Genomic DNA, 19,480 nt, shown 5'->3' on the forward strand with positions numbered 1-19,480 from the left:
TATATTACTCGTATATATAATAACTAAGTTTTTTACGCATTCTCAGCGAATTGCTGGCCGACGATGAGCACAAACCAGTCTTCGTGGCACGGAAGAAGCAAAAACCGTTGGTTCTCAGGTCGCACAACCATTTGTGATAATCAGAAATTCAGAAAGACACGCAAAGGCAAACATTTTTATCTACATTATTATTTCTTGTCTCAATGAGGCGAATATGAATTGAATGATCACACAATATGGTTCCAAAAGTCTTATTTATTTAAGCTCTTGCTTCGACCTTTCTTTTATTCTTTGGAGTCAATAGATGATAGAAAGAAAATCTACACAAGCACGATTCGTTGATTTATGTCTCACTCTAAATCCTCTGAAACTTGAGCCAAACGCCATCCTGAGGTTTGCAGAAGACAAATGAAGTGGACAGTTTGAGGTGATCCTCCTGTTTGAAAAAAATGAAGAAGCGACGTTTCAGACAATAGTTCCTGTCATTTGTAGGAACCACGTGTTCCCCGTCTCCCTGTCTAGGCCTAGCACACGCAGGCCGAGGGAACAACTAGGAGGCAGCTTCCCGGATACGAGGCAAGGCCGCATTCCTCGAAGAAGGCGGTGTCCCCCTCGCCCTTTTGGGTGGATGTGCCTCTGGCGCACCCTTGGGAATGATTGTGGACGCGACCCATCTGCGGGATAAGCTACATACTACCGTGTCCATTTCCCGTAGGCTAGATAAGCAGGCCACGAACGGCGGCCGAGACCCTCTCGTTGGGGGAGGCTCTGGCTCTCGGCCCTCGGAGCCTCTTTCTTTTTGAGCTTCCCCTTCCCACGAATCTGCCTAGTATAGTAGCGTCCCTCCCCCCCCCCCCCCTTCCAGATGAACCTGTCTGGTACGACAGCGCCGGGTTCCGGAAGAAATGTCCCCGGAAAAAACGTCCCCGGAAAAAATGTCCCCGGAAAAAAAGTCCCCGGAAAAAATGTCCCCGGAAAAAAAGGCCCCAGGTGGAAAGTAGGAAAAAATGTCCCCAAAGGGACATTTTTTTCACTTCAAGTACAATCCGTTTTTGACTTTTGTGTATGAATCAAGAGTTTGTCATTTCATTCCTGATTTTGCAACATTGCATCTCAACTGTTTGTGTTTGTTTTTCATTGTGAATAAAACAACACTTCTAGCTTTTTTCCGGGGCCTTTTCTTCCGGGGACATTTTTTCCGGGGACATTTATTCCGGGGACATTTTTTCCTACACCCGACAGCGCCGACATTTTTTCGTTGTTTTCATTTATTAGTTTTGGCCGACGGGCGAAGTGTGATGGCGAAAAGCCCGTCACTCTACGGACCCACAGACATCCTGTGTTTCTACGTGGTACCCCATGAAAGGTAAAACCCACACATTTTAACACAATGCTTGCGAAGTCGGATGTCGTTTTTGCCTAAAAGCTCAAGTACAAAAGTACCAATGATTTACCAGTGAAAACTTCGGTCTCAGCTGCAGTCGTGGCGTGTTGTCACCGCCACTGATAACTGACCCTTTACTCAAGGTATCGACTCCCACGTGTTGTCTCTCTCTCTCTCTCTTTCTCTTTCGAAACTGAAGGGGAGGAGACTCCGAACATTTTGTATATTCCAAGTATATATCACACATCACTTGAACAGGAAAGTTATCCGAGCCCAGCGACACAATATATTGTTTATAAAGTAACCGGAAAAGCAATCAGAAGAGATTCCCCTGGTGGTGTGTCCGACAGTTCCAGGACACACCAATTGCAAGAATTCCATATGCCATTCTGCGTCACAAGGAAAGAGTAAGAAGAGCGCATACACGGGTGGCGTTGATCATCGAGCGTTTAGTTTTACTCCTGCATGTAGCATGAAGTGAAATATTCCAGCTAGGCCTGAATCACATGGGGTAATCCTGCTTGCGATTTCGCAGTAGCGACCTCACTTGTACAGCAAACTAAAGCTTGGACGGAAGCTGCAGCACTCGACATCGCAGCTACGAAATCGAAAGCGTCTCCGCACTGTGTGACCAAACTTGCAAAACGAGATAAGCTGCAAACAATGAAACAAGGAACCTCCGTGAACGGATTGGTAAAAATTGGAGTTACATGAAATCTGCGTAGCATTGTCTCTTAGAGCGTAACGTACCCGCAGAATCACCAACCTGCTCCGGTATCACTGCTCCCCAATCGTTTACTCGCCAGACTAGTCATGATCTCGCGGCGTGACCGTAAACCAGAGGCTGGAGTGCCACCCTTCTGTTTGTCAACAATTTATTGATGTCGTTTTAGATTTCAATCTTTCTCACATAGATTCTCTTCCTAGCGAGTCTCTTTCAAACATTTTAGATGTTGTTCTTACTTCTCACCCTGAATTATTTCCAACGCCTTTGGTATTCTTGGACGGCATCAGTGACCACAAATCATTTCATTTTTACATAAAAGTTGAAACTACAAAAATTGTTCACTCAGGAGAGAAAATATTGCTATACAGCAAAGGCAATTACGAAGAAATAAACCGAGCGTTGTGTGGCTATGTCTTTTTCTTCTTAATTAATTTTGATTCAAATTGGAACCTAATTAAAAACAAGTTATATGAACGTGTTAACCTTAACATCCCCTTCAAATACCTCAGGCCTTCCTCGACGAAACCATGGTTCAATCGACATTGTATCTCTGTAACAAAATGAAAAGGCTTTTCCGTGCCGCTAAACGTGATGACACTTCTGAGTCTTGGTTCAAATATAAACATAGTGAAAATAACTACAAAAAGTAACTACGAGAGTGCAAAAGCGTGTACTCTCAGCAGGCGCTCCCTTCTATATTACTTAACAACCCTCGTCGTTTCGGGAGTATTGTTAACTCAAAAGACCACGCATTACCCAAGTTTTTTAGCGACTCAGGTGATATGCTATTAAGTTTAATAATGTTTTTTGCAACGTCTATACACCTATCTCTGCAGACTGTTTACCTGGTCACGTTCCTGCTGATTATTTTCCGAGGGACCCTGTTTCTGTAGAATTTATTGGTGTATCTCAAATTATTAACTCATTAAAGATCTCGTCGTCCTTTGGCGTTGACAATATAAACACCAGAATATTACGTAACACTAGCCTGTCTTCTAGTTTATTTTTGACCAAAATATTTCAGCAGTCTTTGGAGTCAGGGTTGGTGCCTGAGGACTGGAAAGTCGGCAAGGTCGTTCCGATCCCCAAAAGCGGCAGCGAGTTTTCTCCCTTCAACTACAGGCCTATATCTCTCACTTGCATTCCATCTAAGATAATGAAGCATATCATTTTCACGCATCTGTTTGATTTCCTCTAAAACAACTCCTTTTTTTAGCAACGCGCAGCATGGTTTCCGCCGCAACTTCTCTTGTGAAACACAGCTCCTATTTCTTACTAATGACCTTCACCTAAACCTTCACTGCGGCTACCCGACTAGTGCTGTATTTCTGGACTTTGCCGAAGTTTTTGACAAAGTACCACATAACCTCCTTTTTCTTAAACTTTCTATTCTAAAGATTGGCCCTATATATTAAAATAGATAGAATCATTCCTACTTCAACCTCGTCAGTTTGTTTGTGCTAACCACACCAAATCCTCCCTCTGTTCTGTTTCTTCTGGTGTCTCCCAGGGGACAGTACTTGGCCCATTACTCTTCTTAATATATATTAATGACCTTCCTCTCAACATCTCTTCCACTGTGCGGCTTTTTGCCGATGACTGTATAATCTACCGTAAGATAACCTCTACTGATGATATTGTAACGGTTCAGGACGACATCTCTAAAATTTCTGAATGGTGTAACATATGGCGTATGTCCTTGAATCCTAACAAATATCATTGCATGTGCTTTTCTCGTTCACTGTCAATTACCAATCCTGTAGTTCTTTTTAGCTCTGTTCCCATTGATTATAGTAACCAACACAAATACTGAGGCTTGCATCTCACACCTAATCTATCATGGAATACACCTATTAAAACAATTATATCCTCTGCGAACCGCTGTCTAGGCTACATTAGCCCGAACTTTAGATCCTCACCTGAAAACCTAAAACGTATTTTTTTACACTACTATTGTTAGGCCTAAATTAGAATATGCATCCTACATCTGGCATCCTTATGAGAAAAATTTAACAGACTCCAACGAATCCGTTCAGAACCGTGCTGCTCACTTTATTTTTAATGACTATTCTCGTACCTCAAGTGTATCATCATTGAAGTCTCGTCTTAACCTTTCTCTGCTTTCCTCCCGCCGTCGCATTTACCCTCTTTTTCTTCTTCATAAAGTCTTTTACACTCCTTTCTTGAAAATGTCTCTTTTAAACCCGCCCACCTACATGTCATGAAGACTGGACCATTCAAACAAGATCGCCCCTCCCAAGTAATCAAGTCAAGCACACCAGCATTCCCTCATCCCTGAAGCCGTTGTGGACTGGAATGACCTCCCGGACGTCATAGTTACCATACCTGACTCCAAGCAATTCCGACTAGCCCATCAAAACCACTTGTACTGAACCACTCCCCTCTATAAAGCTCCCGAGGCATTGAGGGTATGTATAAATAAATAAATAAACTGGGCGTCCATGGCCAACATTGCAAGACATTTTGTTTCAGCTTCATTTTGAGTCCTCACGTGGTGCTTAAACAGTAATGGTGTTACAAACGTCTAAATCTATCGGTCGTGCGGTGACGAACAGGCTGTTTGGCCTCCGTATGACATTGTACACGGGAATGGTAAGTTTACACGGGTTACTTCTGTGGGAAATGCGAAAATTTTATGAGGAATATGACGTACTTATGGAAATAGAAGATTTTGATTATCGTACGTGCTACGTATTTTACCCCCTTACTACCCTTGAGTATATTACATTATTTTATTATGGATGCACGAATTCAAGATTTTTCAAAAGGGAAACAAATAATCAAACATATAAGAATAAAATGCCTGAAATGAAGTTCCTAAGTTTCTGATAAGTAATATTTATAGTATTATTGCCCTAAATAATTATTCTAGAAAATATTACGATTTATGCAGTTGCTTGGTTGAAAACTATTTTTTTTTGCAAACTTTTGTGGAGAAATGTTTAGCGAAGGCGCAAGACACAATGGCCTAATGTCCCAAAATGTTGAGAATGTCACAGTTAAAAAAAAAAAAGAAATTGTTTATACTTAATTTTTTTTTGATTCCATAAAAAGTGGGAATAACTCAACGTTGCACATACCTCTAAGTATCTGTCGTCGGGGATGATCTTGTACTTTGCTAAGATCTTGGCAAACATCAGCTTTAGTTGCTGTTGAGCGTAGCGCAAGCCGACGCAGCTCCGTGGACCATTGCCGAATGCTTGGTATGCCATGGGATTGAACGTTCTTCCATTGTCAGCACTAAACCTAAAAGAAAAAAAAAAGAGGCCAGCTTGCTTATATAGAAGCATCTACAACATAGCGCCGTCTGTCGTTATTTTTAGATTACTTGAGCACAATGAACTTATGCAAAAATTAATTATTCCATTATTTTTTTATGCCCACCTATATGGGCGTCTTTGATATCATACTTTCCTTTTTTTGTGATGTAGAAGACATTTAAGGATAGCCAAAGTGGACCAATTAATATACTTCTTTATCCCCCAAACTAAGAAATGCCGAACATATTTTTAATTATTATCTGTAATGAGTAAGTTTCAAAACACTAAGAAAGGTATTAAGAGGACCTAGATACAAGACCTAGAAAATGGGCAGTTTGTGTTATACAAATTAAATACCTTCATGTGAGAAATAGCAAATATACAAGAAAGCAGCGTATTTATGAAGTCCGATTCAGTTCGAAGATTCAAACGAGTGGCAATATTGTCACTATACGAGGACCGGGATGTTTCGTCATGCGGATGAGGTGGAGCTGGATCGTGTTGGAGCGTCGGGGTGCGGGCGTTCTCCCATTCGGTCTTGAACCGATGGAAGGTCTGACACGCCGGTGACTTCTCTCCAAGGAATCGGTCTTCCCGGGTGTCGTGAAACCGGTACTGGTCATTGCCTAGGACCTAGCAGCCCAGTCCTGGTTTGTGGCGTGACCCAAGCGCCCAGTCTTGGCTGCCGGCCGCTGGCTGTTCTGCGCTGTCTCTCTCGTGTTTTCGCGCTCGTTTTTCCGTGCGCTTATTGTTTGTCGTTCCCATTTGTTCTTCTATAATAATATACACATCACCACAACGGCCTTCCACTTAGGTTTATATATATATATATATCTCGCTGCTGAAGCCACGCTGATTCTCAAAGAAATGTGTCAGCATTTCGCCCCGCTGTTATACATATATAACAAAGCGATCGTGAATGCAGCCTCTCAGCACTTTTCCGGGTGAACATTCCCGAAACCCCTCTTCTTCCTGGTGAAAGCATATCAGGTCACTGAGCGTGTGCATAAAGGACGGCGGGAACAAGCAACCGAGGTGCAGTGGGGGACAGCAGGGCTAGGGCGTATTTGGACCGCCGGTGGGGAGCCGAGAGGCGGTGTTTACCCCTGGCCCAAGGTAGGTTAATATTTTGCAATGAGGCATCGGCAGACTGTCGCCGCGAAGCGCCGTGAACGGGGGGTTAACACGCGCCCCAGTGACACACTCGCCGTCCCCCGCTGTGCGGCGATGAAATTGGCGAAGGGGGACGTCACCGGTGATCTTTGGTTGCTAGGTGTTACGTCACGGCGTCGCTTTCTAGAGCCAACCAATCCAGTGCGGCCTCCGTTTCTATACGAATTCTATGGCCAAGGCTCTCGAAATATGGACTCTGCCGCCACCTGTCGGCGCTTGTAGACGATGTTCCCTAGCCAGCTTCCAGCTTTCACGTGGCGACGTTGCGAGTTTGTGCTCCAAACCAGTCCAAGGTCAGCGCATACACCAGGGCACTAATGCTAACGCGTTAAAAACACGAACCGTTGAAGATATGTTTCTCAACATAGTGCGGAATGTTCACTGCACGAAACATAATCGAGCCACAACCAAATAAAAAATAAAAAAATAAATAAAAAAATTCCTTAAGGCTCAGATTCTTTTCTGAAGAAGTTTCTGGTTTAAGTTATAAGAAAAATATGATACTCCTCTACCTGCGGATGCGATAAAATTTACAGAACTATCGGTATGGAAGCTTCATATACCGGAAAAAGATATAAAACTAACATTAGGCTGAACACTAAATCTAGGTCACTCTCACCGGTATACCGTAATAAAAAATTAATTGCTCCAAACTAATTGGGAACGAGGTATTCACAAAGTTTCTATCGTTCAAATGTTCCAGCAAACCGTTTGTCAGTGACCCACAAAAAGAAAGGTAAAAAATAAGCACAATAGCCATCATCCAGAATGTTTCATCATGGAACACACAATCACATACACACACACATAAAACTGTTTCAGTCTTGTAGCAGAAGGCTGTAGATGCGCGAAGTATACATAGCAATATGTTCCATCAAACTCTTAACCTCAATCGGCCTGCTAAAAATGGGACCTTTACAAATCTCTGTAATGCGAAATTAGAGCGCAGCTCTTGAGGAGAAGGAAGAAAGGGTACGGAGGGAGGGTATGCCCCTCCTCCTCCTCCGTACCCTCTCCTCATCCTCTCCCCTCCTCCTCCTCCATTTACTCATCTCTCCTCCTCCTCCAATTCAGTTTCCCCGCAAAATTTAGCAGGGGAAATGACGTCACATGACTTGGTGTCACGTCACCCATGAACAAATTCAGTTTCTCCGCTAGAGTTAGGAAGAAAATTGAAGTCATGCGACCTCAACACCAATTCAATTCCCCGCTGGAATTGAATTAGTGTTGAGGTTACGTGACATCAATTTTCCCGTTATGGGGTTTCAGCTTTCCCCGAAATCCAGCCGACCCTATATTATACACATGCATTTTGACCCTCCCTCCCGCTCTCCGCACCCCAAGTCATAAACATCCCAGCCATCTCAGCCCCCCCCCCCCCCCTCCCCTCCCCCGAAAAGAAATTCCTGGCTACGCCACTGGTCCGATGGAACCCAAAATAAAGGCTAAAGTTACGTCCCGTTTAACCTACGCGGCTTTTGCGTATGTTTCGCTTTACGGCCGATACATCACGTAAATACAAAAACACATCGTGAACTATTACTGTGTTACGTCCGATGCAGCATTCGTGAATCGGTTAAAATCTCAACTCTATCCGTACCTTCAGGTTTGTTGAGAGGGCTGGATTTTGTTTCTCGCACATCGGAGGCTGCTGAAGCAGGGTGGGTTTGATGCCCGTCATATATTTTTCTTTCTCTTCTTTGCCCTCCTTTAAGACAATTTATCGCATTTTTTTCGATATGAAAACACTTCTTGCTATCCTTGCCGCGTTTGTTACACCTGCTTGTAGCCCTTGCTGGCTCAGTCTGAAAGCAAAGTTGATATGGTAAAGGCCGATGGTCTATTGTCATTTTGATACCCTGGTGGTCCCCTCGAAACAGCTCTTTATTTAAGACACTCTGGTAGCAAACACTGCCCAAGCTAGTGCGCGTGACGACTTGAGTGGTACGTGAAGATTGTGCGAGTTTTCAGCAAGTTTGCCGGAAGCCCTGCTGCTGTAAACTGCACGTTCGTATCGCATTACCATTCTATCTCTCTTAATAATTGCTTCGAACGTCCGCGATTCTCAGAAAGCGTCAGAAGAGATCGTCTTAAATGAGAAAAAAATATTATCTTAAAAAAAAAAAAATACATGAGAAAAAAACACACACACACACACACAAAAAAAAAAAAAAAATGTGACGAGCAACTGTACGTGGAGGTACAGATGCAGTCGCGATTTTAACCAAATAACGAATGCTGCATCGGACGCAACGTAGTAATAATTCACGATATGTTTGTGTTTACGTCATGTATCGGCCGTAAAGCGTAAAATTCAATAAGGTTTCACAGGTTACACAGGACGTAACCTTAGCTTTTATTTCCGTCGCACGTAACTTTAATTTTCATTTCGAGTTCCGTCGGACTAGCTCGAAACCTTGGGGTCAAGTTACGTCGGACGTAACTCTCATTTTAATTTTGGGTTCCTTCGGGCGTAACGTAAGAAAAAAAAAAGGTTTGATCAATTTTAGCTTGTTATAAATCATTCCATTCCAACCCAGTTCGAGAAGTCGCAAGCCACTAGCATCATCGCCCACAAAAGTATTACGATCACAAAGAGGGTGCATGTGCTTCGCACGTGTGACCAATACTCCCGTGGGAAATAATTATTCTATATGAAGCAGACATACAATAGGGTAGTATAGTTTGGTATACATGGCTTGCACGTGACGTCAAAGCGGTTCTCCTTGCTGGTGGTAGAATGCACTAGAAGCTGAGCTGACTCGTTTTCAGTTCGTAGAAATAGTACAGCACCGGTTTTGCAATTCCAGTGTCATTAATGGGGAAAAAATCGAAAGCTGCTCAGCAGTGCTCGCTCCTTGTCGGTTTTTTTACGTCAGCAGGTGCGCGTAAAGGAACGTTGTATCATACAACGCAAAAATCGGTGGGCAGGAGCCGTGATCTACAGCTGGGAGACTCGTCGCCCCTGTGAGGTAGACCAAGTTCTAGGCTGTATAAACATAGACACAACCCAATTATTATTGACCGGCCGATCCTTTTTCAGACACTGCATGCTCGGCAAGTCTGTACGAAACCAAACTTCGATTGCCAGTGAAGGCAACGGCCGGAAACGGCACACGACGTTTTATGTCTCGTCAGTTTCGTACTTTCTCTCGAACATTGCTCTCGAAACTCACGAAACAAAACTTCGACCACTGATCTCAATGACGATTGCTGGATCGCGCTCCTCGCTCCGCGAGTGCGGTCACCGGACGGCCATCTTGCGTGCCGTTTTTGTTCGTTTTGCTTGCATTGCAGAGGCCGGCGGCAGCATGCTAAAGACACGTTTTCTACAAGTTCGTTGTCATTCGTCGAAGACGTTCTTTAAAATCATGTGCAAGCCTGATACTTGCCGTTGAGAACACGTGGAAATTCTACGAAAGCGCAGTGCCGCAAAAAAAAAAAGGCACAACTTCTCGAAAGCAAGTTTCGCCGGTCTCGCGGCGTGTTCAAAGCTTCCTTTGCATGCCGAAGTGTTGTGTCTCTGTGCCTTCGCACGCTTAGATACCAATCAAGAATCGACGCCGCGTGGATGTGTTTTGCGAGTGCAATGTGCGTGAAGCCGTATGTAAAGGTACAACTCGTCGAAAGCAAGTTTCGCCGGTTTCGCGGCGTGATCAAAGCTTCCTTGGCACGCCGAGTGCCGCATCTTTGTGCCTTTGCACGCTTGGATCCCAATCAGGAATCGGCGCCGCACTAAAGTTCTGAAGGTGTGCCGCACATAGATGTCTTCAGATTATATATATATCGGCCACGGAGTTCTGGATCGTCCAGCTGTTCCGGTGAGCTGCTATCAATAAAAGGGGGGAGGGGGGGGGGGAGAGATCTGTACGTGCTCTTATGTACTATTAACCATGGCTATGTTAGAAATCTACTCTAATGGATCACATGGGAGCACGAACAGAGCAACGCGATGGAGCAAAGAGGGTTCTCGAAGGCAAAAGTACAAGTTGGCGAGAAGGAAAATCTTCGAAGCGCGGCCCATATGGTCGTGTGCAATCTGTTGACCAATCACAATTAGGCGAGCCGCGCTCAAACGTCAAGCGCAATTAAGTAGGTTGATAATGAGCCAGCTGGGATCAGTGATGAGGAGCTGCTGTGCGCGGTATTGTGTAAATCGTCTAAGGACGAAAAAAAGACGTACCTTTCCCCCCTCTTTCACCGCTATTGAACGCTGGATCAAGCTCGTTTCTAGACCGCGAGTGCCGCAAGTATACAGCCGTCAGAGTAGAGTAAGAGGCTGATCCAGAGGCACACACGGCTTCACGCACATTGCACTCGCAAAACACATCCACACGGCGTCGATTCTTGACCGATACCCAAGCGTACGAAGGCCCAGAGACACAGTACTTCGGCGTGCCAAGGAAGCTTTAAACACGCCGCGAGACTGGCGAACCTTGCTTTCGACGAGTTGTGCGTTTTTCTTGCGGCAGTGCGCTTTCGTAAAAATTTCCACGTGCTTACACGTCAAGTCTTGACGGGTTCACAGGGTCTTAACAAACTTCTTCGGCGAATGACGACGAACGAGTAGAAAACGCGTCTTTAGCACGCTGCCGCCAGCCACTGCAACGCTAAAAAAAAAAAAAAAAAAAAAAAAAAAAAAACGGCATGCAAAATGGCCGTTTGGTGGCCGCACTCGCGCTGCAGCGAACAAGCGGAGATGCGCGATCCAGCAATTGTCATAGAGATCAGTGACTTCGACCGTCAGAGAAGGAAACGGCCGGAAACGGCACACGACGTTTTATGTATCGTCAGTTTTGTACTCTCTTTCGAACATTGCTCTCGAAACTCAACAGTTAAGCCGGTTGAGTCCGTTGAGCTCGGGGTCGGCGACGCATTCGGTATACTACTTGATGTCCCGAAGAACCGGAATGCGAATCGCGGCCACGCCCACAGACTCCGGGTCCCGGATACATCCGACGTACCTTTAGACTCTGGGATCCGGGTACGTCAAAAGTATCTTTAGACTCTGGAATCCAGATACGTCCGACGTATCTTTAGACTTCAGGTCTCGGATACGTCCGACGTACCTTTAGACACAGCGTTTATTTTTGGCTACCTTCCGTGCTTTAGCAAGCTCTGCCTAAGCTCCTACACAGCATTCTTTGGCTTCCTCCGCGCCCAACATTACCCTCTCTAAAGCGCGTTCTGCGTGGCATAAACCTTCGCAGGGTTTCGGTGCCTCTCGGACAATTGGCTTATCGAAGTCGTCAGCAGTTGCTCTAAACGCGCTCGCTTCTGTTGCCTCATCGAGCGAGAGGCCTCCTGTCCCGCGATTTTTGGCTACACTTTTAGCAGTTTGCGGCGCTTTCCTTAGTGCTTTCTAAGATGGCTTATCCACTGTTCTAGGCAATGGCATTGAGCCTCGAAATGTGCCGTTACCGCGACCATTTCAACTTTTTTTTTCTTTCTGCCTTCTCTATAACATTACTCCAGCGCTCTCCTCTCCCATTCTTTTAATTCAAATTTTAATTTGAGGTCCTTCCGGACGCACTCCTTCGCGTTCTCTTAACGAAGCCTAGTGTGCTCAAGTTGCTTTTCAGACCAATTTCAAAATGACACCCTGTCCAGCCCTAGCAGCTCCCAAAGTCTCATCAGCTCACTCAGCTCGATCCTCTCGCCGTATAAGGAAGTAATCTTTCACAACACTATAAAAGTAAATTTATCTAATTCCCTATTGAGGCAACTCGAAACTTCTTCCTCGCTCACTTTCAGTTTTATAACCAATAAATATTCTAAATTAACAATTTGCTGAAATTTCATAGATCTCGTCCTCTCACGGACGCCATTGTAATGATAACGGTTCGAAACGCTAAGTCAAGAGAATCCAGAGACGAGACCTAGGAAATCAGGCAATGTTATTATACTAGGTGATTCAAGGAGCGGCCAGGCTCTTTAAATCGACCGCAAAATTCGGTTTCTTAACCTCTCGCGCTACGACTTTGTGCAACGTTGCTTACAGATGGTGCATTTTTTTATTAAATTTGCAAAAATCAAATTTAATTGAGGAAAAAGTAAAGAAAGAAAAAGGCTTAGCTCCTATGGAAACGCAGCGAAGCCACCGGTCTTCAAACAATACGGCGCCGCTTCGCACGAGAGACAAGAGATGGCACAAACGGTCGCGATGCCAACTGCCGCCAACGAACGAGCATACCGCGCCGAGAGCCGGCGCCTTTAGTGGACGATGTTTTTGACTCAAAAGCGGCGCGAGCTTTCCTGATATCAGTTGCCAATGCATTATTCTATCATTCTGACTAATAAAACATATTAAATGGACACATAATCGATTAAAAAAACGGTTTGTCGGGATATTTTGACTGTTTTTTTTTCGGGGTACTGATGTCGTCTGCTTTGCCGTTCCTTGTTGTTACCGCGCCTGTCGTCGCCTGCGGAACGCGCGCAGGGGCGGATTCAGACCTCCATTTTAGGGGGGGCGGTTCCTCGGTGTAAAACGGCGGGGGGGGGGGGGGGGGGGAGTGTTTATATTTTTCGTGGAGTTATCGTTTTTACTAAACTCTGATAACATAATATAGATCTTGAGAGCTTTTGTATCGGTTTACCTGTCGTAGATGAACTCTTTGAATTAAAACCTTTCGGGTGACCACGCTAGAGGTAAGTATCTAGAAAATTGTGGTGGCACTATCCTTCCTGAAACTTGGGTTTCAGACCGACACTACGTGAGCAGTCGATATAGGGCAGCTTAAAGACATTGCCTTGGCAGACATTCTGGGTGGACCTAGTGCTCAACTGCTGCGGCAACGGGAAGAGCGGCTTAAATCAGCGGAGCGAGTACGTTGCAAACAAGCGACAAAAATGGCCCGGCGGCTTCGACGCTGCTCGCGGCGTCAAAACATTAGGGAGTTTTCGTAGATCGTTTTCGTCGTCCCGCAAGGCCTTCCGCAACCCGCTACGATAGCGGGAACTCCACAGTCAAGGCTATCGGCGCGCAGGCGCAGTAGCAACTTCTTCGTTGCGGAACGCTTAGCGGAGGGGGCAGCGCGGTCTACGAAAACTCACTATTGTTGACGCAGCGAGCGAAACGAACGCTGCCAGGCAAGTTCGTCGGTTGTTCGCCGTATATTTGGAATGTCCAGAGCGCAGCACATGCGGCATTGCCAACCAAAACTCGTGTTTTCACGTGTTCTTTATGCAACTCGAGAGAACGAAAGCGAATAATTGTTGAATATTTTTGAAAGCATGTTGCAGTTCGGCAACCATAACTTTTAAACTTAGACAAGACCTTAAACCAGCAATGGATCCTTCCAAATTATATTCAATTGCACTTCGTCTAAATATTTTCTGTATGAAAGGAACACTTGTTTCTGGGTGTTAGCTCATTCGTCAGGGGTCGAGAGGACAGGTGCAGAGATATGATGGCGCAGAACGGTTGCCCGGTCGGCGAATCTCAACTGGACTAAAGGCCGATCACGACTGCAGCATGGATGTTTGGGAGTCGGTGGTCACTCGAACGGGCACAGGCACTGTCTATTTAATTTATGTATAGTTGCATCTTTGAAAGGGCTAGTTTGCCCCAAGTCCCTAGGTAAGGAATTCGAAGCCGCAGTTGGAAACCAGCAAGCCCCGCCTCTGTTCCGTTCGATACACACATATTCGCTCCTGCAAAGCCGCGCGAAAGCTCTGCCGTCAATCCACAGAAGCCGCGTTTAACTCGAAAAGTAAAGACTGCGCCAAGGGGAGACAACGAGTAGTGGGCGCCTTTCCTAAAATATGTCCCGCCACCCTAGGTTGAAACGGCATTGTATACAAATAAATGCCTACGGCGTCGGCTTGAGGACCCCGTGTAAGCAGCCTCCAGCCTTTAGAGTGCTCCTACCGTTTATCTTTCTTTTATTAGGGAGTTTTAGTAGACCGTGTTTACCCCTCCGCTAACCCTCCGCTACGAAGAAACCGCTACTGCGCCTGCGCGCCGATGGCCTTGGTTGTAGAGTTCCGGGTAGCGGAGGGACATAGCGGAGCGGGAAACACGGTCTACTAAAACTCGCTAATAGCTTCCCGCCATGAGAAGTCGTACCGCAGGCAGTATGAAGCCCATTAGAGGAAACATCTCCCCCTTCTGGCGCTTGTCGGCTTCTTTCTGTATTCCGCGCTGCGGCGCTGATCCTCAGTGAGGGATGGAGGCGAAAACGAAAGCGGGCTTATGTTTAAGCCAAGGTCCTGGGGAAGTCCGGAGCGTCTTCAGGAGAAGCTCAAACCCAGACTACACTGTACCCAGAGCATTTGCTTCCTCTCTCAGTTGAGAAGAAAAGCAATTGGTCACCTGGTTGTACAAGCTGCATCCTGCGTCGATTGCTTACGTTTTTTCTTCGAGCTGACGAAGAACCCCGGGGGGTTGCCTGGCGAGGCGTTTGGGGGGGGGGGGGGGGGGCGATCGCCCCCACCGCCCCCCCCCCCCCCCCCCCCCCCCCCCTTGGAACCGCCACTGAACGCGCGCCGCTTTTAGTCGGAACGAACATCTGCGCTAAAGACGCCGGCTCTCGGCGCCGTATGCTTGTTCGTTGGCGACAGTTGGCGTCGCAACCGCTTGCGCCATCCATTGTCTCCCGTGCGAAGCGGCGCCGTATTGTTTGAAGACCGGTGGCTTCGCTGCGTTTTCATAGGAGGTAAGCCTTTTCCTTTCTTTACTTTTTGCTCAATTAAATTTGATCAATGCAAATTTTACAAAAAAAAAAAAAAAAAAATTAAACAAACAAAAAACCACCATCTATGGGCAACGCTGCACAAAGTCGTAGCGAGATAGGTTAAGAAATCGAATTTTGCGGTCGATTTAAAGAGCCTGGTCACTCCTCGAATCACTCAGTATATATGAAACAAACAACCCACTAAATGTGAAAAATAGAAAAATACACAAGAAGTCGGCATATTCATGATGTCCGGATCAGTTCGAAGATTCAAACCAGTAGCAATGTTGTCACTTGGATGACCGCGGATGTTTCAAGTGGGGATGGGAGCTGGATCGTGTTGGAGCGTCGGGGTGCGGGCGTTTTTGCTTGTCTTTCGGTCTTGAACCGATCAAAGGTCTGACACACCGGTGACTTCTCTCCAAGGAATCGGTCTTCCCGGGTGTCGTGAAGCCGGTACTGGTCATTGCCTACGACGTGGCAGCCCAGTCCTGGTTTGTGGCGTGAGCCAAGTGCCCAGTCATGGCTGCCGGCCGCTGGCTGTTCCACACTGACTCTTTCGTGCTCGTGCGCTCGTTTCCCCGTGCTCTTCTTCTCTGTCCTTCCCTTTTCTTTTAATAATATCCACATGATCACATTATTCATACTTTCATGGTAGAAATGAGTGATATTGCTGCGCCTTTATAGTAAGTAATATTTAGATAGCAGACTGTACCTCTCGGGGCGAAATTTTTGAGGATCACCCCAGAGCTCCGGGTCGTAGTGTATCTGATGCACAGGAATCAGAACACTCATTCCGGCTGGAATCCGGAGACCATTGAAGCAACGCTCCTCTTCACACATCCTGGTGGTGAAACTGTTGGACGAACAAAGTTTAAGGTAATGATTAAACAACCAAAACATTTTTTTTATTTCATTCAGCTACTGTTTTATTCTTTTTTAGAGCGCAGCTCTTAGGGGCCCGTTCCCGGCTTGAGCGGCGTCGGCGTCGGCGTAACCAAGGTCACCCCAAGGTCACGCGACCCCCAAGGTCATCCCAAGGTCACGTGAGCCCCAAGGTCACCCCAAGGTCACGTAACCCCAAGGTCACGTGACACCCAAAGTCACGTGACACCCCCCCCCCCCCGAGGTCACGTGACCACCCGCCGAGGTCACGTGACCTCCCCGATGACGTCATCGTCACTGATGACGTCACCGGCATCCGCAGCGTCATCAGTGACGTCACTGACGACCTCGCCGGCATCCCCATCGTCATCGTCATCATCACAGATGACGTCATCAGTGACGTCACTGATGACGTCGCTGACATCCACATCGTCATCGTCATCATCGCTGATGACGTCATCGGAGTCCGCATCGTCATCGTCACTGGTGATGTCATCAGTGACGTCACTGATGACATCATCGGCATCGTCACGTGACTCCCAAGGTCACCCCAAGGACACGTGACCCGTCCCCCAGGGTCACGTGACCCCTTTTTTCGTTACATTAGGGGAACAACTGCGTCGAGTTAGTTGAGCAAGAAAGGATTTATATACAATATTTACATGATGGTTCCGTTTGCTTTTGGAGCACCGTAGCTGTCATCGACCCTTCTTTCTCGTCGTATATCTCCTTTTCCTCTTCTTCTATAGACGATAATTTCCAACAAACTCCCCCCGAAATGAGCGAATGCTCATTCTTGCAATTCCAGCGGGTATAATAACTGTATCGGACAGCGGAGCTCTCCCCCACTGGGCAGCACAATCCTGCATGCTCGAACCTTGCCGTCCTTTCCTGGGAAAGTATCTTTAACTCTGCAGATTTTCCACATCTGACGTGGGAGTCGGTCGTCTTTGAGAAGGACGATGTCATCGGTTTGTAAACCACTTGAACTGTTGGGTTTGGTGATGTGAGCTGACCTGAGTTCTAACAAATATTAAGATCTACATCTTCTCCAAATTTGCTCTATAATATTGCATCGATATTTCCAACGTCGCGCTAAGTGTCCAGAACTTGCTTCATCTTTTGCTGGTAAGTGATGTGGGGGAAGGGTGGTCAGTTTACGTCCCAATAAAAAGTGTGCTGGAGATAGAGCCTCTGGTTTTTTAGGGTTGTTGTAAATGTATGTCACTGGACGGGAGTTGACTACAGCTTCTACCTCAGTGAGGACCGTGGCCAGTTCTTCGAAATTCAGACTACTACGGCCCAGAACCTTGCGTAGTGAGACTTTGACCGACCTCACTAGTTTCTCCCAAAAACCGCCCCACCATGCGGCTCTTTCTACAAATGTTTTCCACCTAATCCTGTGATTTGCAAAGTAGGTCTGCGCTTCCTCTCCTTCTATTGCTTTAAACATTTGTCTGATGTCTTTAGCGGCTCGTTTGAACGTTGATGCGTTATCTGAATAAATCGTTTTTGCGATGCCTCGGCGTGCAACGAAGCGCGTTTGAACGCCAACAAAAATGCTGTTGTCGATAGGTCACTCACAAGTTCGAGGTGCACGGCACGTGTGCTGGAGATAGAGCCCAAGTGAAAAGTGCGATGTAAACCTTGCTACTTCCGTAGTGATGTCGACATATCAAAGGTCCCGCGAAATCCACTCCAGTAGTTTCGAATGGTTCGCATCTTGAAACTCTGTCGGCTGGTAGTGGAGCTACCGGCTCTGAGGCAGGTACGCAGCTTTGTCTTTGGCAAGTTAAACAGCGACGCATTACTTTCTGCATGACTTGCCTTGCCTTTATAATCCAGTAAGTTTCCCGTAGCTGCGTCAAAGTGTCTTGAACTCCGGCGTGCAGCAGTCGACGATGTTCTTCCTCAATGAGAAGGGTAGTGAACCTGTGATTTGCAGGTAGAATTATTGGGTGTTTTACGCTTTCCTCATTGTTACTGAATTGTAAACGACCACCAAATCGCATAATATCATCACTGTCAATAATTGGGTTGAACGACTTGATTTTTGAATTTTTGTCAACTGGCTGCTGATCTTTTAGGAGTACGATTTCCTTCGGGAAAGCCTGCATTTGTGTAGCCGCTATCCAGTATTTTTCTGCGTCTATGATTTCATCGCTTGTTAGCGCTCCCCTGCGTTGTCCTTGTTGTTTTATGTTGTTTACGAAGCGTTTAATCCAGGCCGTCACTCGAACCAACTTATTAAATGAACTGTAATTCTCCAAGTTCGTCAGATGAATTTCGTCGGGTATTGTGAGTTGAACAACAGTATCTTTCTTTTCTTCAGCCTTGTATTCTTCGCATTCTGGTCTTTCCTCAACTTGACTTGGCCAGGATGATTCCGAGCATTGAAGCCAGATGGGTCCATTCCACCATGTGTTGTTCTCAACCGGAGCACTTGGCATGAGTCCACGCGTTAAAAGATCTGCTGGGTTTTCTGAACCAGGACAATGTCTCCAGTTGATTGGTTCCGTCAGACCTTGGATCTCTGAGACGCGATTTGCAATAAACTGCTTCCACCGGTTTGCAGAACTACGAATCCAATAAAAGACGATCATGGAGTCAGTCCACAGATACACTGGGAGTCCTTCCATCTTCAACTTCTTTGTTAGAGAATGTGCCAAACAAGCGCCAATTAATGCTCCCAGTCGTGGAAGGGTCAACCGCTTGAGGGGTGCCACTCTCGATTTCGCCATTACAATGGTCACACACTTTCTTCCCTCTTCCTCTTTCGATGCCACGTACGCTACAGCTCCGTACGCTTTTGTGCTAGCATCGCAGAAGACTTGCAATGCCTTTTCTGTTTTGTCTTTGTTGAAGTCGCGAACGATGAGTCTTGGAACAGCGACGTCCTTCAAGCCAGTGAGGTCTGTTCACCACTTGTCCCATTCTTCGTATAAGTCTGAAGGTAACACCTCATCCCACTTAACTCCTCGCTTCCAAAGTCGTTGAAATAGCATTTTTATGGTTGTCACGGTGGGAGCAAGAAAACCCATAGGGTCCAATATGCGAGCTGTTGCTTGAAATACGAAGCGTTTGCTGTCTTCACGTGAGTACAGAAAGTCAATTAGAGGTTCTATGTCGAAATTGATGATGTCTGCTTGTGCTTCCCAACCAATGCCTAGAATCTTTGTTCGGCCAATTTGTCCGGGTAGTGGTACTTGGCCGGAACCTTCTTGCTTTAATTCCGATAACAACCTTGGTTCATTTGATTTCCACTTTCTAAGATGCATTCCCGCCTTTTCTAGTATCTTTGTTGCTTCTCTGCACAGTACCTGGGCTCCTTCCAAATCATCGGCGCCAGTTA

General features: G+C 46.1%; 1 protein-coding gene across 1 annotated transcript; it reads right to left on the minus strand.

The window, feature by feature from the left end:
- Window positions 1-287: 287 nt before the first annotated feature.
- Window positions 288-16,055, minus strand: LOC121837417 (cytochrome P450 3A19-like). The gene is made up of 3 exons (XM_042293043.1): window positions 15,959-16,055; window positions 5,213-5,378; window positions 288-436 (listed from the first exon to the last, which is right to left on the minus strand). The coding sequence occupies exons 1-3, from the start codon at window positions 16,036-16,038 to the stop codon at window positions 356-358; spliced, it is 327 nt and encodes a 108-aa protein (XP_042148977.1). The 5' UTR covers window positions 16,039-16,055; the 3' UTR covers window positions 288-355.
- Window positions 16,056-19,480: the final 3,425 nt, after the last annotated feature.

This window comes from Ixodes scapularis, unplaced genomic scaffold (genome assembly GCF_016920785.2).
Source record: "Ixodes scapularis isolate PalLabHiFi unplaced genomic scaffold, ASM1692078v2 PGA_scaffold3__209_contigs__length_174095766, whole genome shotgun sequence".
In the NCBI taxonomy this organism is placed as follows: Eukaryota; Metazoa; Arthropoda; class Arachnida; order Ixodida; family Ixodidae; genus Ixodes; species Ixodes scapularis.